This window comes from Esox lucius, chromosome 19, assembly GCF_011004845.1.
Source record: "Esox lucius isolate fEsoLuc1 chromosome 19, fEsoLuc1.pri, whole genome shotgun sequence".
Lineage (NCBI taxonomy): Eukaryota > Metazoa > Chordata > Actinopteri > Esociformes > Esocidae > Esox > Esox lucius.
Genome location: NC_047587.1, coordinates 4,964,082 through 4,982,028, shown reverse-complemented (window position 1 = coordinate 4,982,028; position 17,947 = coordinate 4,964,082). Strand labels below are relative to the sequence as shown.

Genomic DNA, 17,947 nt, shown 5'->3' with positions numbered 1-17,947 from the left:
GAGTGGTAGTAGTAGTAGTAGTAGTAACAGGAGAGGTAGTAGCAGTAGTAGTAGTAACAGGAGAGGTAGTAGTAGTCATAGTAGTATTAACAGGAGTGGTAGTAGTAGTAGTAGTAGTAACAGGAGAGGTAGTAGCAGTAGTAACAGGAGAGGTAGTCATTATGGTCATAGTAGTTGTCGGCGATGGCATAATAGTAATCGTAGGAGTAATAATTATTGGTAATGCAGATGAACAGAAAGATGAACTAACAGTTACTTCAAGATTCACTCAACAATGACAGTGTAATAAAACACAATCAGGATGTAGCATCTAGTGAAAAGACCCTCAACCAATAGCCATGTACTCTTCACACATAACCTGAACATAATCTTTTTCATAACCAAATACTCCTGCCCCAAACAGGGCTTAATCTACATGCCCAGTCTAGCCTGGATACAATACAATGTAACTATTACCCCAAAACACAGTGCAACCGGAGCCTGGCCACAGGTCTGTTTCTTGTCAACAATCAGGAATCAGAAAGGTGACACAAACCAGTCTGGGGTATAATTCACAACACGGAAATAAAAATAGCCCAGAAGCACTTACAATGGCCCATTTATATGATTTGACATGTCAACATAGTTAACACGTTTTTCCCGGGACAGTCCTGTATTCCAGTCCGTTTTCAGGTGTCCCGTATTTTCACTTGGTCCGGTTTTTTGATTGGTCCGGCGTCGAATGTGACAGGTTATCATTATTTGCCACCACTGTCTTAAAGATCCGGAAAGTATTGTGATCCTAGCGACGCCTCCGACTGTACACAAACACAAGATACTGTATGCATATGGGAGGGAGGGACATTGATTGGCTTGATAATTGTGTGTGCGTGAGTGTGTAAGACGCCCTACAGTGCACTAGCCTATCTGTTACTGTGCGTGCACACAGCGCTCAACAGGGCTGTTACAGTCAAAGCTACTGTACGGCCTGTGCTCATCTGAGGACTGTTATTACTGTCTGTTATGTGTGTTGGAGTGAAGCTGTAAGAGGATTAACTCTATGACCTCTCTCCTCTCTTGCCCTGCCTCTATCTGCCTCTCTCCTTCTCTATTCCTCTCATGCCTCTCATGCCTCTCTCCCTCTCCCTCTCCCTCTCCCTCTCCCTCTCCCTCTCCCTCTCCCTCTCCCTCTCCCTCTCCCTCTCCCTCTCAATCTGTTACAGAGCTGTGGACATCCCAACACTTCCCCCATTCCATCCAGCTCATCCACTTATCACTAACTCACCCATTTTTCCTCACTCAGCAAAATATGGAGACCCCCCCCCCCCCACCTCTTATCTAAATATTGGGAGAACGGGGGCCCTATGGCCATAGTAACTCACGCCTCCCTACCTAGGTTTCATCGAAATATGGAGGTCCCCCTCAAACCTGAACGTTTTACTCCCACACATACTGCCTTACGAATAGTATAGTGACACATCCCAGCTATCAACACATGAGCCAGAAACGTCAATGAAGAGACACTATCCAACACACACCCCCACACTGTTGTCCGACGTTCTAACGAACAAGTAAAAAACAATGAAAAATAAACCTGTTCATTCGGATTGTGTTACATTTGTCTCTTTTAGAAAAAAAACTCCTCTTTGATTTGTTCAGCAAACAGATTTGGGTGGATCTTACTGAATACAATAGCCAGTCTGGTTCAGCCCGTTCCACAGATGACAGGAACTTGGACATTTGGATCAGGCTTTCCTTCCCACTATTAGACACAGAAAAGTGCTTGTCGCTCAACCTCTCCTTCTGCTTCATGAAACACAGACAGAAACGCCATCGCCTCTCATTAACCCTCATAAAGTGAAGTCCAGACTGAGGGGCAAAAACAAGGTGGGGCAGAACGGGGGAGAGAGAGAGAGAGGAGGGGGAAAGAGTGATAGACAGGGGGGTGAGAGGGGGAGAGGGGGAGAAATAGGGAGAGAGAGGGGGAAAAGGGGAGAGAGAGGGAGAAAAGGGGAGAGAGAGGGGGGAAGGCGGACAGGGAAAGCTGGATAGTGACAATGAATGAGCAGGAAGAAGAGAGCAGAAGACAGAGAGAAAGGTGGGGGGAGCCCCAGTCATGGTGACTACTGTGATATAAATAGACCATTTCCCAATAATACTCAGTGTCTATTTCAACAGCAGTTCTCCCTCTACAGTTCTCCCTCTACCTCAACTCTGACCAAAGCCCATGGGTGGGAGAAAAGCCCATGGGTGGGAGAAAAGCCCATGGGTGGGAGAAAAGCCCATGGGTGGGAGAAAAGCCTATGGGTGGGAGAAAAGCCCATGGGTGGGAGAAAAGCCCATGGGTGGGAGAAAAGCCCATGGGTGGGAGAAAAGGGACAGATGGATGTTTGTCCCGAGTTGAGGCTGACAGGTAGGAGACAACAATTGTTAGTAGATGATAGATGGGGGAGTGGTTAATGGGGTGAGAGGGTGTTGTAAATGGTTGGGGAGTTAGTGGGGTGATACATGGGTGATGGGCAGTGAGTTGATTGGATGATAGATGGGTGATGCTGAGGTATTAGCAGGGCGAAAGACGGGTAATCGCTGGTGAGTTAGTGGGGTGATAGATGGGTAATCAGTGGTGAGTTACTGGGGTGATAGATGGGTAATCGGTAGTGAGTTACTGGGGTGATAGATGGGTAATCGGTGGTGAGTTAGTGGGGTGATAGATGGGTAATCGCTGGTGAGTTAGTGGGGTGATAAATGGGTAATCGCTGGTGAGTTAGTGGGGTGATAGATGGGTAATCGCTGGTGAGTTACTGGGGTGATAGATGGGTAATCGGTGGTGAGTTAGTGGGGTGATAGATGGGTAATCGCTGGTGAGTTAGTGGGGTGATAAATGGGTAATCGCTGGTGAGTTAGTGGGGTGATAGATGGGTAATCGCTGGTGAGTTACTGGGGTGATAGATGGGTAATCGCTGGTGAGTTAGTGGGGTGATAGATGGGTAATCGGTGGTGAGTTACTGGGGTGATAGATGGGTAATCACTGGTGAGTTACTGGGTTGATAGATGGGTAATCGGTGGTGAGTTACTGGGTTGATAGATGGGTAATCGCTGGTGAGTTACTGGGGTGATAGATGGGTAATCGCTGGTGAGTTACTGGGGTGATAGATGGGTAATCGGTGGTGAGTTAGTGGGGTGATAGATGGGTAATCGCTGGTGAGTTAGTGGGGTGATAGATGGGTAATCGCTGGTGAGTTAGTGGGGTGATAGATGGGTAATCGCTGGTGAGTTAGTGGGGTGATAGATAGGTAATCGGTGGTCCGTTAGTGGGGTGACAGATGGGTAATCGCTGGTGAGTTAATGGGCTGATATATATGGGTAATCGCTGGTGAGTTAATGGGGTGAAAGGGTTAGTGTGTCAGGGGCTAGATTAGAGGATACGAACGTGATGAAATCTCCAGCTGTCCCTACAGCTGTGATCCGTCCCCTGATGCTGAGAGGGAATCAGCCTGATGGCTAACAGTAAAAAAAAACAAGGCTATGGCACAACAACCCCAACAGACACACACACACACACACACACACACACATAGACTAATAACAGCATACACAGACACATTTAATACCCACTAAAAGGAAGACATTCTTTCATTCTCTCATATTCTCTTCATTCTCTTTTGTACTTTTATTTTCCCTCTCTCTCAACACTGTTCAATTCATGAACCAGCTTTAATATCACACACAGAGAATCCTTTAGGACAGAGGTCTCAAACCGGTTCCACGGAGAGCCATGTGTCTGCTGGTTTTTGGGTTTTCCTTTAAATTATTTCCCAGTTCAAACCTAAACAACCAGGTGGGGGTAGAAACGAACCAGTTAGTGACCTAATTAGTCAATTATGTACAAGGTGAGAGCAAAAACCTGCAGACACTCGGCCGTCCGTGGAACTGGTTTGAGACCTCTGCTTTAGGACCATCAACTGGGAAGTGAAATGTCCCAAAACACTGCTCACTACTCAACCTTCAGTAATAGTTCAGGGGTCACGGCTCTCTTGCACCAGCCGGTTACAATAAATATTGAACTTCCTCCTGCCAAACGAATGGCTTCAGTTGTGAACTCAGTTGACTGCCTCCAAGCACCAAAGAGCTCCCAGCGGACAAAATGGAATGGAAACTGGTTCACCGAATTATCGCTAAATTATCCCAGAATGGAACAATCAGAACACAAGCATCCTTGATGACTGTTTACTGATTTCTAACCTTGAAAATGGAGCCGATTCCTGTGACTTCATCCATGCTGTCTGTACACATCCACTGGACGTCAGTCTGCCCAGGAATGCGATGTTTAATTCCAATGCTCTTGTCACGGGGACAGTGATGGTATGGGGGCGGCAGATTCTTTTTTACCATGCCCTATTTCTAAGCATTTCAAATAATCCTGCGCTTCTTCAATTCTCCTGCCTTACGATCTGTCTCTTGTTCTCTCCGTCTATCTGACCACCTCATGATTCTCTCACTCCCTCCACTTTGAAGGTTTGACCAGGCACAGTCAGAACATTTCCAGGGAAACAGGTACAGGTTGCTGGACGTTGCCAGGATCCAGCTACTCTGAGAGCTTCCCTGCTGTTGATGACAGATGCAGGTCTACTGGACCGTGTGGCCATCGGCCAGCCTCAGTGCACCTGGCTGTCCCACTATTATGCAGCCTCAGTGCACCTGGCTGTCCCACTATTATGCAGCCTCAGTGCACCTGGCTGTCCCACTATTATGCCGCCTGAGCTCCCTTTGGTTTTAGTGATGCAGCTTTATCTTTGATGCACACACATGCTATTAGCTGGTGTCCCTTTTCATACTAAAACATGTTCAGCTGTTAGCTGTGTGTCTCTATTCATAGCACATGTGCCCCCATTCAGCTCACATGTTAAGAAAATGGTGCTTGCAAAGCCAGGGTTGTGTGATTGATTCCCACGGGAGGGCAGGGCAGTATGAAAATGTAAATCGTCTGCTAAATGGTGTAAACATGTTTGGTTGTTAGCTGATTTATCCCTATTCATGCTAACACATGTTTAGCTATAAGCTGGTATTTCCTTGTCCATACTAATACATATTTGGCTAAGAACTGGAGTATTCCTATTTATGCTAACACGTATGCCTATTAGTTAGCATGTTCTTATTTGTGAAAATATGTTCGCATTGACTAATTAAAGTGCATTTATCTTATGTTTCATTAGCTAACTGGAAGAAATAGGTGATAACAGAATAGAAGGTTTGCGTGGCAGACTATATGTAATGCGATTGTGGATCCAAACTAGCATGTCCTATACCAAGGTGATACAACTAAACTATAAAATTATATTATAGGCTACCTCAAAATATGCTCTCCGTGCCAACAGTACACAGAAACATGTAACATTGCAGGACTGCATTTGGATACAGAACGAGGGAGTGGGCAGGAATCAAACAATAAGCCAACGTGTGTGTGTGTGTGTGTGTGTGTGGGCAAGGACTGCTTGAAAATCATCTGCAGAAGCAGACAATCCGGATGGGAAAATCGGTCCTGTGCAATACATCCAGCCAAAGGTCAGGTGGCTTAGCCCCGGCTGTTTGTGTGTGTATTTGTCTGTGTAGGTTTTTGACCTAAATACTGCTCTTGATGATCAACTGGGTGACAATCTGTTTCAGCCATTGCCCTACATCAGATCTCTCTGCCCCTACATACAGACATGACCAAGCAGATCCCAACTCCACCTCTCCCGTCGCCCTATACAAAAGGCTGAGCTTAATCAGTTTAGGAGGCAGTTTCCATGCAGATTCCCCAGGCATAATTCTTCATCTTGTCTTTATATAGACTTAGTTCAAATTCCTCTTGAAATGTTTTCCATCCATTATGTCACAACAGATTATTGGTAAGTTATCTCAAGCTAAAGTGGAAAGAACACTGTGCTTTTTCAGAGTTCTAAACAGGGTCATAGAGACACAATATTACAAGCACCGTTTCCAAAGAAGTTGGGACTCTGCGTAAAATACATCCCTGTATTCAATTGAAAATAGTACAAAGACAACATATAACATTTTGAAACTGAGAAATTTTATTGTTTTGGGGAAAATACAGGCCCATTTTGTATTTGATGCCAGCAACACATTTCAAAAAAGTTGGGACAGAGGGCATGTTTACCACAGATGTAGCATCACCTCTTATTTTAAACAACACTCTATAAGTATTTGGGAACTGAGGAGACAATTGCTGTAGTTTTTGAAAGTGAATGTTTTCCCATTATTGCTTGATATAGGATTTCAGCTGCTCAACAGTTCAGGGTCTCTTTTGTCATATTTTTCGTTTCATAATGCGCCAAATGTTTTCAATGGGTGACAGGTTTAGATTTAGTTTAGCAGCCGGACTCCAGAGCCATGCTGTTGTATTACGTGCAGAATGTGGTTTGGCATTGTCTTGGTGAAATAAGCAAGGCTTTCCCTGAAAAAGACATTGTGTGGATGGCAGCATATGTTGCTCCAATACCTGTATATATTGTTCAGCATTAATAGTGCCTTCACACATGTACAACTCACCCATGCCATGTAAACTAATGCACCCCCATACCATCACGAATGCTGGTTTTCGACCTGTCCACTGATAACAAGCCTGATGGTCCCCTCCTCTTCAGCCAAGAGGACACAGCAACCATGATTCCCAAAAATAATTTCAAATTTTGATTTGTCGGACCAAAGGACAGTTTTCCACTTTGCCTCAGTCCATCTTAAACGAGCTTGGACCCAGAGAAGGCTTCAGCGTTTCTGAATCTTGTTTATGTATGGTTTCTTCGTTGCATGATTGAGTTTTAACTTTCAATTGTGGATGCAGTGACGTACTGTGTTCACACTCAATGGTTTTCAGAAGTGTTCCTGAGCCCATGCAGTGATTTCCACCACAGAATCATGTCAGTTTTTAACACAGAGGGCCTGAAGATCACGGCCACCCAATACTGGTTTTCGTATTTGCCCCTTGTGTACAGAGATGTCTCTGGATTCTCTGAATCTTTTAATGATATTATTTTTCCCGAGATCCCCAAACTCTTTGCAATTATATGTTGAGAAACGTTAGTCATACATTTTTGCACTTTTTGCCCATGCAGTCTTTCACAGAATAGTGAACCCCCCCTCATCTTGACTTCTGTAAGACTCTTCCTTTCTGGGATGCTCTTTTTATACCCAATCATGTTACTGACATGTTGCCAATTAACTTAATTAGTTGAGATGTTACACCAGTTTCTTTTTTAGCAATACACATATTTTACAGTCTTTTGTTGCCTCTGTCCCAGCTTTTTTGAAACGTGTTGCTGGCATCAACTTCAAAGTGTCCATTTATTTTTTAAGAAACAATAAAATTTCTTAGTTTCATCATTTAATATGTTGTCTTTGTACTATTATCTAATAAATATAGGGTTTAAATGATTAGCACATCATTGCATTCTGTTATTTCCATTTAAAACAGTGTCCCAAGATTTTTGGAAATGGGGTTGTATATTGTGGGCCTCCACATGGTTTAAGGTGGCTTTAGTGTTAAATGACTAGACAAGTAAAGGCTAAATCTATATCTCCAGTGTTTTAGATGAATTCAGTCAAATATAAACAAGAAACCAGGCAAGCCTAGTTTAGCCAGCCCTCAGTAGAAAGTGTTGATCATGGCTGCCCTCTCAAGATTCTAACCTAGGTCGGCCATGTGAAAGGCTGTGTCTGTAACCACAACCCCACAGAGCTGACCATTTGCCGTGTGTCAGTATAGCATATTGACATTATATAATGTTGTCATGCATTAACATCACGTCAAGTTTCAATGATTCATTAGACACCATTAGCCATTGTGTTAAACTGAGTAACGTTTCTTATGAAGTTAACCTCCACCACAAATAGTATCTATGAACTGTATGGCTTTTGCCTCTAGCTTATTTGCCATTTGTGTATGACATTGTTACAATAACTACTGTATCAATGTAGGTGACGATAACTGACTTTTACGTCAAGTGAAGCGTTTGACTATCGTGAAGAAATGCTAAGACATAATTCAAAAATCCACCAGAAATAGTCGCAATATAACAGTAAACTAGTGATGGCCGTTCTTCTAGCAGCAGGATATTATGCTTGCAGCGCTAACTCAGATTTTCTTTTTCAAAATAAAAGCCATCATTGAATTATATATTCTTGAACAAATCCTTTTATCCAACAGAACTGTTTTATTTTAGGCTTCCTATTACATAGCTACATAAAGTTATAGCCAGCAAAGTTTTTGTTTCTCCTGAACCTCAGGCATCATGTGTGTTGATTGCTACAGGAGTTGAACACGGGACCTGTCGTTCCGTAGCCCGCATCTCTAACCACTACACTATTTAACAAGGGGTAGTCTGTCACTCAGTCAGTCAGTCAGAGACGGACAGACTCAGTAAGAGACATTCACTCTTCTAGGCCGGCAAAAAGGACTGAAGAAGGAAACCACTTCTATGACAAACTGTTTCAGAGTGCCTGAGTCGCTAATCTTGACATTCTCTACTAACCTCTTGAGTTGGTTGCCATGTCTGCGACCTTCTGGAAGGCATCTAGAAACGCCACTGCTGCTAGGATTGTGGTCCTACAGCCCGTTCAGGAGAAGGATACAGTAAGCATTCACCGTCAGTTATTGCAAACAATCGATAGTCCAGAAGGTAAAGTTAAGATAAGATAGTGTCCTGACAAGGGATTGGGTAGGACATGGTATGACAGCTAATCTCACAGACATTGCAAAGATAATCCAGAATCTCACCTGAGCTGGGAGTGAAGCTTAGTGGCTTTTGCACTAAAGTCTTCCCACACTGGATATGAGCTCTGGAGGAGAAAGGAATCAAACATGTTAGTTTAAACCAGTAACACACACAAATATAAATGCACACCATGTAGTTCCACTGAATAAGCTGTTTTGAAGCAGCATTTTTTGCTATCTTCTAATATGACTCATTCATTACTTGGAAGAACCTACTATGTTCTCCATGTGTGTCTTGTCCGCGCTGAAAATACATACTCACTGCAAAAATATTTCACTCTGAAAGGTACCCATCTTTTAAAGGGCCATTTAATGGCGTTCCCAGAAACACTCTCAGATTTGTAGATTTACCTACAACGGGGTTGTTGTAGCGGGTATATGTTTCACTATTAAGACTTTCAATACATTTTAATCACTTTCACTAATTTCTTTCAAAATGCTTTCCCCATGCTATGCCATTCTGCCTGTATGATTTAAAAACTAATGAATGTTGTGCTCTGCGCCTCCCAACTCAGGACGAGCCCGAGACAAGGCTCAGTCTGTCCACCTGACGATGCAGGGGGAGCACAGGGTTAAGAGATCCAACGACAGACGGTGCCCCAGGGATTGTGTTTGGAGTGGCTGAGGCCAGTTACCTGGGGTTCAACCTCCCCAACCTCTCCCGTTTCACCCAGTTCCTCCTCGCACTTCACTGGCTTCACACTTAAAGCTTGTATCCACGACAACACCATGGTGTTTGCCTATGGAGAAACAAGGGGAACTGCCCCTCCCTATCTTCAGACTAAAAGCTCAACCCTACATCCCTAGTATGAGCTCTTCCCCCTCTTGGCTGCCCCCCCCCCCCACCCCCGTTCTGGAGGGCAGCTCCCATTCAGTCCAGCTTTTCTCTCTCCTGGCACCCCAGTGGTGAAACCAGCTCCCTATTGAATCTAGGACAGAAGAGACCACAACCAACTTCTGAAAACCCACTTTTAACGAAAGTTTAACGAAAATAACAATTCTGGCACTGATTTTGGCACAGCAGGGGACCTGATCAGAGCTGAACTCGGGGATGCTTCATTAACCCATTTGGTAGGAACTGGAGTGTTCCTGATGACCTTATTCAACCTTTATTTAGCCCGGTAAGTAATTGAGTTCAAATTCTCCTTTATAATTTCTGGATGGGAGCCCAGCCTGGGCCTGTTACAGAGCCTAGAGAGAGGAAGGACGACGTCATTAAACACTCACACCTCCTGTATTTATTCTACACATCACTAAGGACCGGAGTGTCTCCCCGGGCACACGATGCTGCCAGGAAAAACCCCAACGATCCTGTTCTCGTTGAGCAGTCTGTGTTTGGTTTCCCTACGATCCGACAGTCCTTGGCAGACCGCTGACGTGTTTTTCCACCACTGCAAATGACCACGCCGGTCCAAACGTTCCATCTGTCATACAGCCAACCAAGTCAGGACGCTGCTTGACCCGAGGGCACCAGAACCAGCTCCCCTCCCCCACGCACCTAGCTATAATCTAACACCGTGGTGATCATTGATGGCGGACACCGGCCGCTCACCACAACAATCACACCGTGGCCAGTCAGGACCGGGGCCTAGCAGGCAAAACTGGCTGTACGATTTGACACACGAGGGCTTTGTGGAAGAGGTGCCTTCCTGGAATAGAAGGGGTTGTCAAATTGGATTAATCAACCCCTCTCTCTATCACTAGACTTACGCTGGACACAGGAAAATGGGCAGGCCCACAGACACACACACAAACTGAAAACATATTATGGGTTAAGCGATCAATGTGTGCCACATGCTTGGCCTCAGCTGCTGAGGTGGTAAGAAGGATCTGGTTAGGTTTGGAAGATGTCTTACAACCTCCAAAACATCCACACTGACAGTAGATTGATGTCACAATTGCTGATATATATATATATATATATATATATATATAATTCAGTGATTCAGTTAATTAATATTCCTTTTAAACTATTTTAATAATTGAAAAGTAAAAGCTGGTTTCTATTTCAATGGAGTTACATTATTATTATTGAAATCGCAACAACACATTCTGTATCCTCCAGTCTAAAAATATTAACTGAAAATATTAACAATCTGATTATATTCCAAAGAAAAGGTCCCCTTCGCAACAGCTGTCCCCCTAGAAATCTGAACACTCGGCAAATAACACAAAGGGAAAACATAATCGTAATAATTCATCCTATTTAACTGTGACATAGCCAGAAGGTAATATGAAATAGGAGGAAACAATAGCCGTACACTGGGTCTGATCATTCATGCAATAGGTCGAAAAAACCTGTCGACATTGATCAAGCTCTGGTACCTTCATGTCGTTGACGATAGCTTGAAATAATCCACCTAACGCTCCGCACTCCTTTTCCACCGACTCCATTATCATAGACGGCCTTAATGAAGACTGAACGCGAGAAATGAAATGTCCAAAAACGCAAAATTTACGCACATTAGAAATCACGAGATTATTGTCCGTTCTTCCATACAAGACATACGAGGAGGACGCAATATCCCCAGCTAGAGGGCAGACAAAAAGAAATCTGTTCTTATATAGCACCGGTCTATTGACGCTTGGTGGTTGTTCTCCCCGCTCGGAAGCGAGTGATGGAGGGGCCGAAATCCTTCCAAATCCTCCGATCACTGGTCTACAAACTGCGAAGAGATGAGCAGGGTGAGTTTGTGTCAACCTCTATCTTCTTCGGCGAGTCACGGTCAAACGTTGGGGAAACCACTATCAGTGAACCACGAGAGTTGGTTGGTTACCGCTCTGTACGCGGGAGCGCGCTCTGTTAGTAGGCTAGAGGAACAGATGTCTCGAAGCGGAGGTTCTGTAATTCGATCCATGGGAATTGAAGGGGGCGGGGTCATTTTTTTTGTCAAAACGCAGTGTGGAGGGAGGGATACCCACGATCCAAACAAAAGTTTGTCCGTCTTCTCATTCAGCGATAGCCTACTCTGTAGCAAAACAAAGCTGCAAATGTGAGTTCATGCACGCGCCTGTTCATTGACTGTATCTGTCCCCACTAATCGTTAAGAAATTGTTGACGAATGATACTATGCGTATTGACTCTACATTTTTCAGGAAATGTGTTTGTTTAAAAAAAGAACTGTAAACTATAGTCTTAATTTTTTCTTTATCTCCTTTATATGTATTTGATTATTTGGCATCACCTTTTGTTCCACACAAAATAAGAAAGAACACTGATACATAGACCAGCAGGACAGCTTGTTCGTAACTACATTGTAACTACACAAACTTTGCTAAAAACATAAATGATCACTAGATAAAACATACTTGTAAACAATGTGAAAACGTTTCTTACTGTTGAATGTTTTGCAGTGTCCACCTTGGTACAGATGGATAAGCTGGATGTGAAGGTATAACTGAAGAAGCGATGTTACTGTGTAGCTCTAACTCACTACAGATAGCCACACTATCGGGAATATAGACATTCATCAGCATTCCCTCCATCCTGTGAATACATAACCCCGTAGGTCTACCAGCCACGCACACATGCACAGACATACACATTCACCAACATACATGCAAAACAAATGTATATCCTTGTGGGGACCAGATTATTCTCTATATTCCATAATATTCTTACCCTAATCCTAACTCTTACCTTAACGTAACTTTAACACCAGCAACCTAAATGCCCAAACTTAACTTAATGCTAATACATAATCCTAAAAAGAAATTCCTTGCGGGGACTGTCTAGAAACTGCTCGTTAGAACCTTATTTTTTATATTTTAGCATCTTCATGGGAATATACAGTAAAACAATAATCTCACACACGCACACGCACACACACTTCCCTCTCCTCTTCCTTTATGGAAAATAACACTTCATGACACCTGCAAAACTACGCATCAGACGAAGGAAGACTTTAGGAATCGTTCTCTCTGAGGTGTAGTTTAAACAGTGAGATTAACAACCTTGAAACAAAAGTACATAGCATTTCAGGATGGGAAGTGACAAAGTACTATAAATTAACACTATTTCTTATTGGCCGAAAGTAATAAACCAAATTGGTTTCCTACTGGTGCCAAGCTTCCTGTTAATGTTTTAGGTAAATCTCAGCTAGCTCCTAAACTGTTAATCTTTATACTGTGTGGAAGAGCCACGTAGGCCTACCCATACTGTAATCATATCCACATTATTGCACATTTGTATTATATTTGCAGAGTAATGACAATACAGTGCATGTTTTAAATACTAGTGCTGTACATAAGGAACAAGTTATTTGGCTGTGTGGTCTTCAGTGTTGTCGAATGTGGTCTTCAGTGTTGTCGAATGTGGTCTTCAGTGTTGTCGAATGTGGTCTTCAGTGTTGTCGAATGTGGTCTTCAGTGTTGTCGAATGTGTTCTTCAGTGTTGTCGAATGTGTTCTTCAGTGTTGTCGAATGTGGTCTTCAGTGTTGTCGAATGTGTTTCCCCAACTATGAGGGCAGCCAGTGTCGGGTCTGTCAATGGGAGCACAGGCAAGTGAGTCTTCAGCACAGAGCTTCCCTGACAAACACAGAATACAGCGCCGGAAACAATTCAGAGACCACTGCACCTTTTTCTTTGTTTTCCGATAAGTCAAAAAGGAACGTTTTGAGTGAGGAACAGGAGCGTTCAGTTTGCAGTGGTCTCTTGATTTTAACCCTTCTGTTCCTCACTCAAAACCTTCCCTTTCTTAATTGTTTTCCGGAGCTGTATATCCTTGTAAATGACACTTCCTCTATTCCTTAGCATCGCCACCTGAAGAGCCGTTTCACCGTTCTTCCCTCAGCTCTTCCTCCTATGCCAACACACCACCACGTTTGGCTGCACGATCTTTTCTTATTCCCTAGATTAGCAAAAGACAGCTACAGAAGCGGGGAACATGCTAGCTCGGTTTTCTCCCCCCTCTTCCTAGAGCTGTAAGGCTGTAGGACTGAAAGCAATCACCCACTCAACGTGTCAATCTGTTGACGTCTTTAATTTTGAAGATATCTTAAGTTTACGTAACACATTTGGAGGTTTTAACCCTGGGCATATTTTAATCTGACATTTTGTGATAAGGCCTGTTTGTGTTTTAGCCTTCAAAAAGGCTCTACATCAGTTCTCTGGTGAGAGGCTCGGAGAAAGAACAGTCCACCTTACCAAAGAGGCAAAAAGAGATGATAGATTATCACATGCTGTCCGGGTTACATTGATACCAAAGACAAGGTGTTGTGTCTCAGCATTCCATTATGTAAGTAAGTTTAATGTGGCTGCGGTTTTTTCTTTCAGCTAGTTGAAGCTCTCTTAGCTTTGACTGGGAACAGTCCTAGATACCCATATAACTGACTATTCCATTTGGAACATGTTGTTCTGACAACCTTTGACCTGAACACATGCGAGAGCCCTCCTTTACCCCTTCTTCCCCTCTGGATTCAAAAAGAGAAAGATGCCTAGTGATTGACTGTGACCTTTAATCCACTAGGGAGGCCCTGCCCATGGTACCTTGGGGCCCCTGTCTCTTGGGTTTATCACCCATAATGAGGATAACATAGGAAAGGGAGACAGGGGTCTGCTCGAGGGGTCAGCAGGCCATATGTCCACTTGACCAGAAAATCAATTACTACTGTTCCTCCAAATACTGGCCACGGCTGATGCGTGTTGGATGTGTACCTTGCTGCACCCATTTTGTTCTCTATCATGAAGCTGTTTGACAGAATGCAAACAGTGTGCAAAGCTGTCATCAAGGCAAAGAGTGGCTACTTTGAAGAATCTATGATATATAATGTATTTTGATCTGCTTAACACTTAGGGTTGCTACATGATTCCATGTGTTATTTCATTGTTTTGATGACTATTATTCTGCTCTGTGGGAAAAAATGAAAACTCAAGAAATACCCTTGAATGAACAGATGTCCAAACAAATGACTGGTACTGTTAATACACTGCTCAAAAAAATTATGGGAACACGTAATCATCACAGTATAACACCAAGTCAGTTAAACTTCTGGGAAATCAATCTGTCCAGTTAGGAAGCAATTGAGAACCTCTGGGACATTATGTACCAATGCCGCCAAGTAGCGCCACACACTGTCCAGGAGCTCATTGATGTCCTGATCCAGGTCTGGGAGGAGATCCGCCAGGACACCATCCGTCGTCTCATCAGGAGCATGCCCAGATGTTGTGGGGAGTGCATACAGGCATGTGGGGGCCATACACACTACTGAGTCACATTACTGTATGAGTTGCCATGATGAAAGTTGGAACAGCCTGTGATTTCAGTTGTTTATTTTTCGGTGTGAGTTTGAATCCAGCCCTCAATCAGTTGGTGAGTTTGGTTTCCATTGACCGTTGTGTTATTTTGTCCTCAACAAATTACATCATGTACAGAAAAGATTTCGATCTTCAGTATATTTCCCTCATTGAGACCCCGATGTGTGATTTAAGTGATTTGTTCGAGTAATGTGTGAGTTTATATATACACACACCGATCAGCCATAATATTATGACCACTGACAGGTGAAGTTATCATGGCACCTGCCAGTGGGTGGGAGTGGGTGGGATATATTAGGCAGCAAGTGAACATTCTGTCCTCAAAGTCAATGTATTAGAAGCAGGAAACATATGCAAGCGTAAGGATCTGAGCGACTTTGACAAGGGCCAAATTGTTAATTTGGGTACTGATAGAAATGTGTCAGAACACACACTGCATCACAGTTTATCGCATATGGGGCTGTGTAGCCAGAGACCAGTCAGGGTGCCCATGTTGACCCCTGTCTACTGCCGAAAGTGTCTACAATGGGCACTTGAGCATCAGAACTGGACCACGGAGCAATGGAAGAAGGTGGCCTGGTCTGATCAATCAATACTTTTTTTTTTACATCACGTGGATTGCTGGGTGCGTGTGCGTCGCTTACCTGGAGAACACATGGCACTATGTGAAGAAGGCAAGCCGGCAGAGACAGTGATGGTTCGGGCAAAGTTCTGCTAAGCATTGTTGCAGACCATGTGCATCCTTTCATGGCAACAGTATTCCCTGATGGCATTGGCCTCTTTCAGCACAATAATGCTCCCTGCCACAAAGCAAAAATGGTTCAGGAATGGTTTAGGGAACACAACAAGTTCAAGATGTTGACGTGGCCTCCAAATTCCCCAAATCTCAATTCAATCTAGCATCTGTGGGATGTACTGGACAAACAGATCCGATCCATGGAGGCCCCAACTCCAACTTACAGGACTTTAAGGATCTGCTGATAACATCTTGGTGCCAGATACCACAGCACACCTTCAGAGGTCTAGTGGAGTCCATGCCTCGACGGGTCAGGGCTGTTTTGGTGGCAAAAGGGGGACCTACACAATATTAGGCAGGTGGTCATAAAGTTATTGCTGATCAGTGTATCATCTTTCATGTACAAAACATCCATCATCCTGTCTTCATAATATAGTACCATACACCACACAAAGTATGAGGAAACGCAGAATGCTGTAAACTAGCCACAGAATGTCTTGCCCTTTAGATCTGGATACCAGATAGGCTCAAACATCTGGAAGCAACCACACTCACACGGTTTACATCAAGTCTACAAATAGCAGACTGTTTGTTGCTTCTGTAAGACATGAAATATACAGTGTAGTGTTACATACCATACAAATACACAATCGGGAACTTTAGACCATTAATAAAACAGATCAGCTGTAGACCTCTTTTTTTGTACAGCAATATAAGAACATGTGAGTTACTGTACAGTATATTGAGGGCAGTGTCCTTGCAATTTCCTGCGGTGTATTATGTTTACAGTGAGAGTAGACAAGGGTTTTGATGCCAGACACTTCACCCAGTCATATCAAATTAACATCCTTGAAAACAGACATTGCTTTTTCAGATATCCAGGGACTGACCTAAGAAAAGCTAAAGGTTTGGACACTGCTCCGATTCCTCACATACTATAATCCAGCCCCTTCTGTGGACGAACAGGCTAAAGGGTCCACTAACAGTCAACATCCTTCAACGAGGGCAGAAGGAAGAGTGGGAAGAGCAGAGATTATGAATTGTAGAGAAAGGTTGTCTTTCCACGTATACCAAACGTGCCATTGTGTGTTGTGTTGCAGAGAGCTGTTCCCTTATGTGCTGGTGAGGGGTGGGCTTTTCTCAGTGGTTTCCTGTCGGAGCCAAGGAACAGCTATAAGTAACTTCTTGGTGAACTATATCAAGTATATCAAAAGGATGAGGACACAACATAATCACTCAGTGGTTGGAAAGAACTCAAAGAAAAGTATATCCTTTGGTACCAGGGACACAGGGGGGGGGCAGAGGTCAGGGACAATTCAAATACTAACAAATAACAGTAGTGGCTGAAGATAATCTTCCAATTTCAATAATAATGAAAATGTGCAGGTTATATTATTTAAAAAAATTGCCTTTAAAAAGAAGCTATAAAATGTGTAATCTACACTGTTACATTATCTCTAAATGACATTTGGAAAATACAAGACCGAAGAACACCTCAAGCGTGACAGACGGTGAACTGGTGCTGAAAACACTGGGAAAGCACTGGGACCACAGTCTATCCTGGAAAATAAGTTTGTGTAAAGGTGCTGCCCTCTACTGTTATCAGAATGCAAAGACACAAACCAAAACGACATAACCAGCATCTTGATATGCCACACCTGTAAGGTGGATGGAATATCTCAACAAAAGGAGAAGTGCTCACGAACACACTTAGATATGTAAACAATATTTGAGAGAAATAAGCCTTTTGTGTACATAGGGAAAGTCTTAGATCTTTGAGTTCAGCTCATAATAAATGGAGGCAAAAACAAGTGTTGTGTTTATAATTTAGTTCAGTGTACTTACAAAAATGTGAGGGGCGTACTCACTTTTGTGAAATACTGTACCTGTACACACCTGTACACACCTGTACACACCGTACAACTATAGAATGCCGCAATACAGGTTTATACCCAGCAAGTGCTGACAAAAGGAACATAGAACACCATAACCTACGACGTCTTTCACAAAATGGTCTTCTCTGCAGAACAATTGCCATTTACAAAAATGTAAAAGACAGTAGGTTAAACAATGATGTTTTAATCAAAAATACATATCCAGTGTATTCAAAATTATAAGAAATGGTAAATATAAAAACTTTTGTGCAACATTTTACACAGTACCAATGCATTTTGTGTCCATTCCTTGTTGTGAAATTAATCTGTTA

At 43.2% G+C, this 17,947-nt stretch overlaps 1 protein-coding gene across 7 annotated transcripts in view; it reads right to left on the bottom strand.

Annotated features, from left to right (window-relative positions):
- The window catches only part of mtss1la (MTSS I-BAR domain containing 2a), a 30,286-nt gene extending 18,723 nt beyond the window's left edge, over positions 1–11,563 (bottom strand). For all 7 annotated transcript variants that reach the window (XR_004574808.1, XM_010883356.3, XM_010883360.3 and 4 more), the window contains exons 1-3: positions 11,075–11,563; positions 8,753–8,814; positions 8,508–8,581 (exon numbers count right to left, since the gene is read on the bottom strand). Coding sequence is in view for 6 of the 7 variants with exons in the window: in XM_010883356.3 (XP_010881658.2) it covers positions 8,508–8,581; positions 8,753–8,814; positions 11,075–11,149 (211 nt within the window). In the remaining variant the exon portion in view is untranslated. The remainder of the gene's footprint in view (positions 1–8,507; positions 8,582–8,752; positions 8,815–11,074) is intronic.
- Between the last annotated feature and the right edge of the window lie 6,384 nt (positions 11,564–17,947).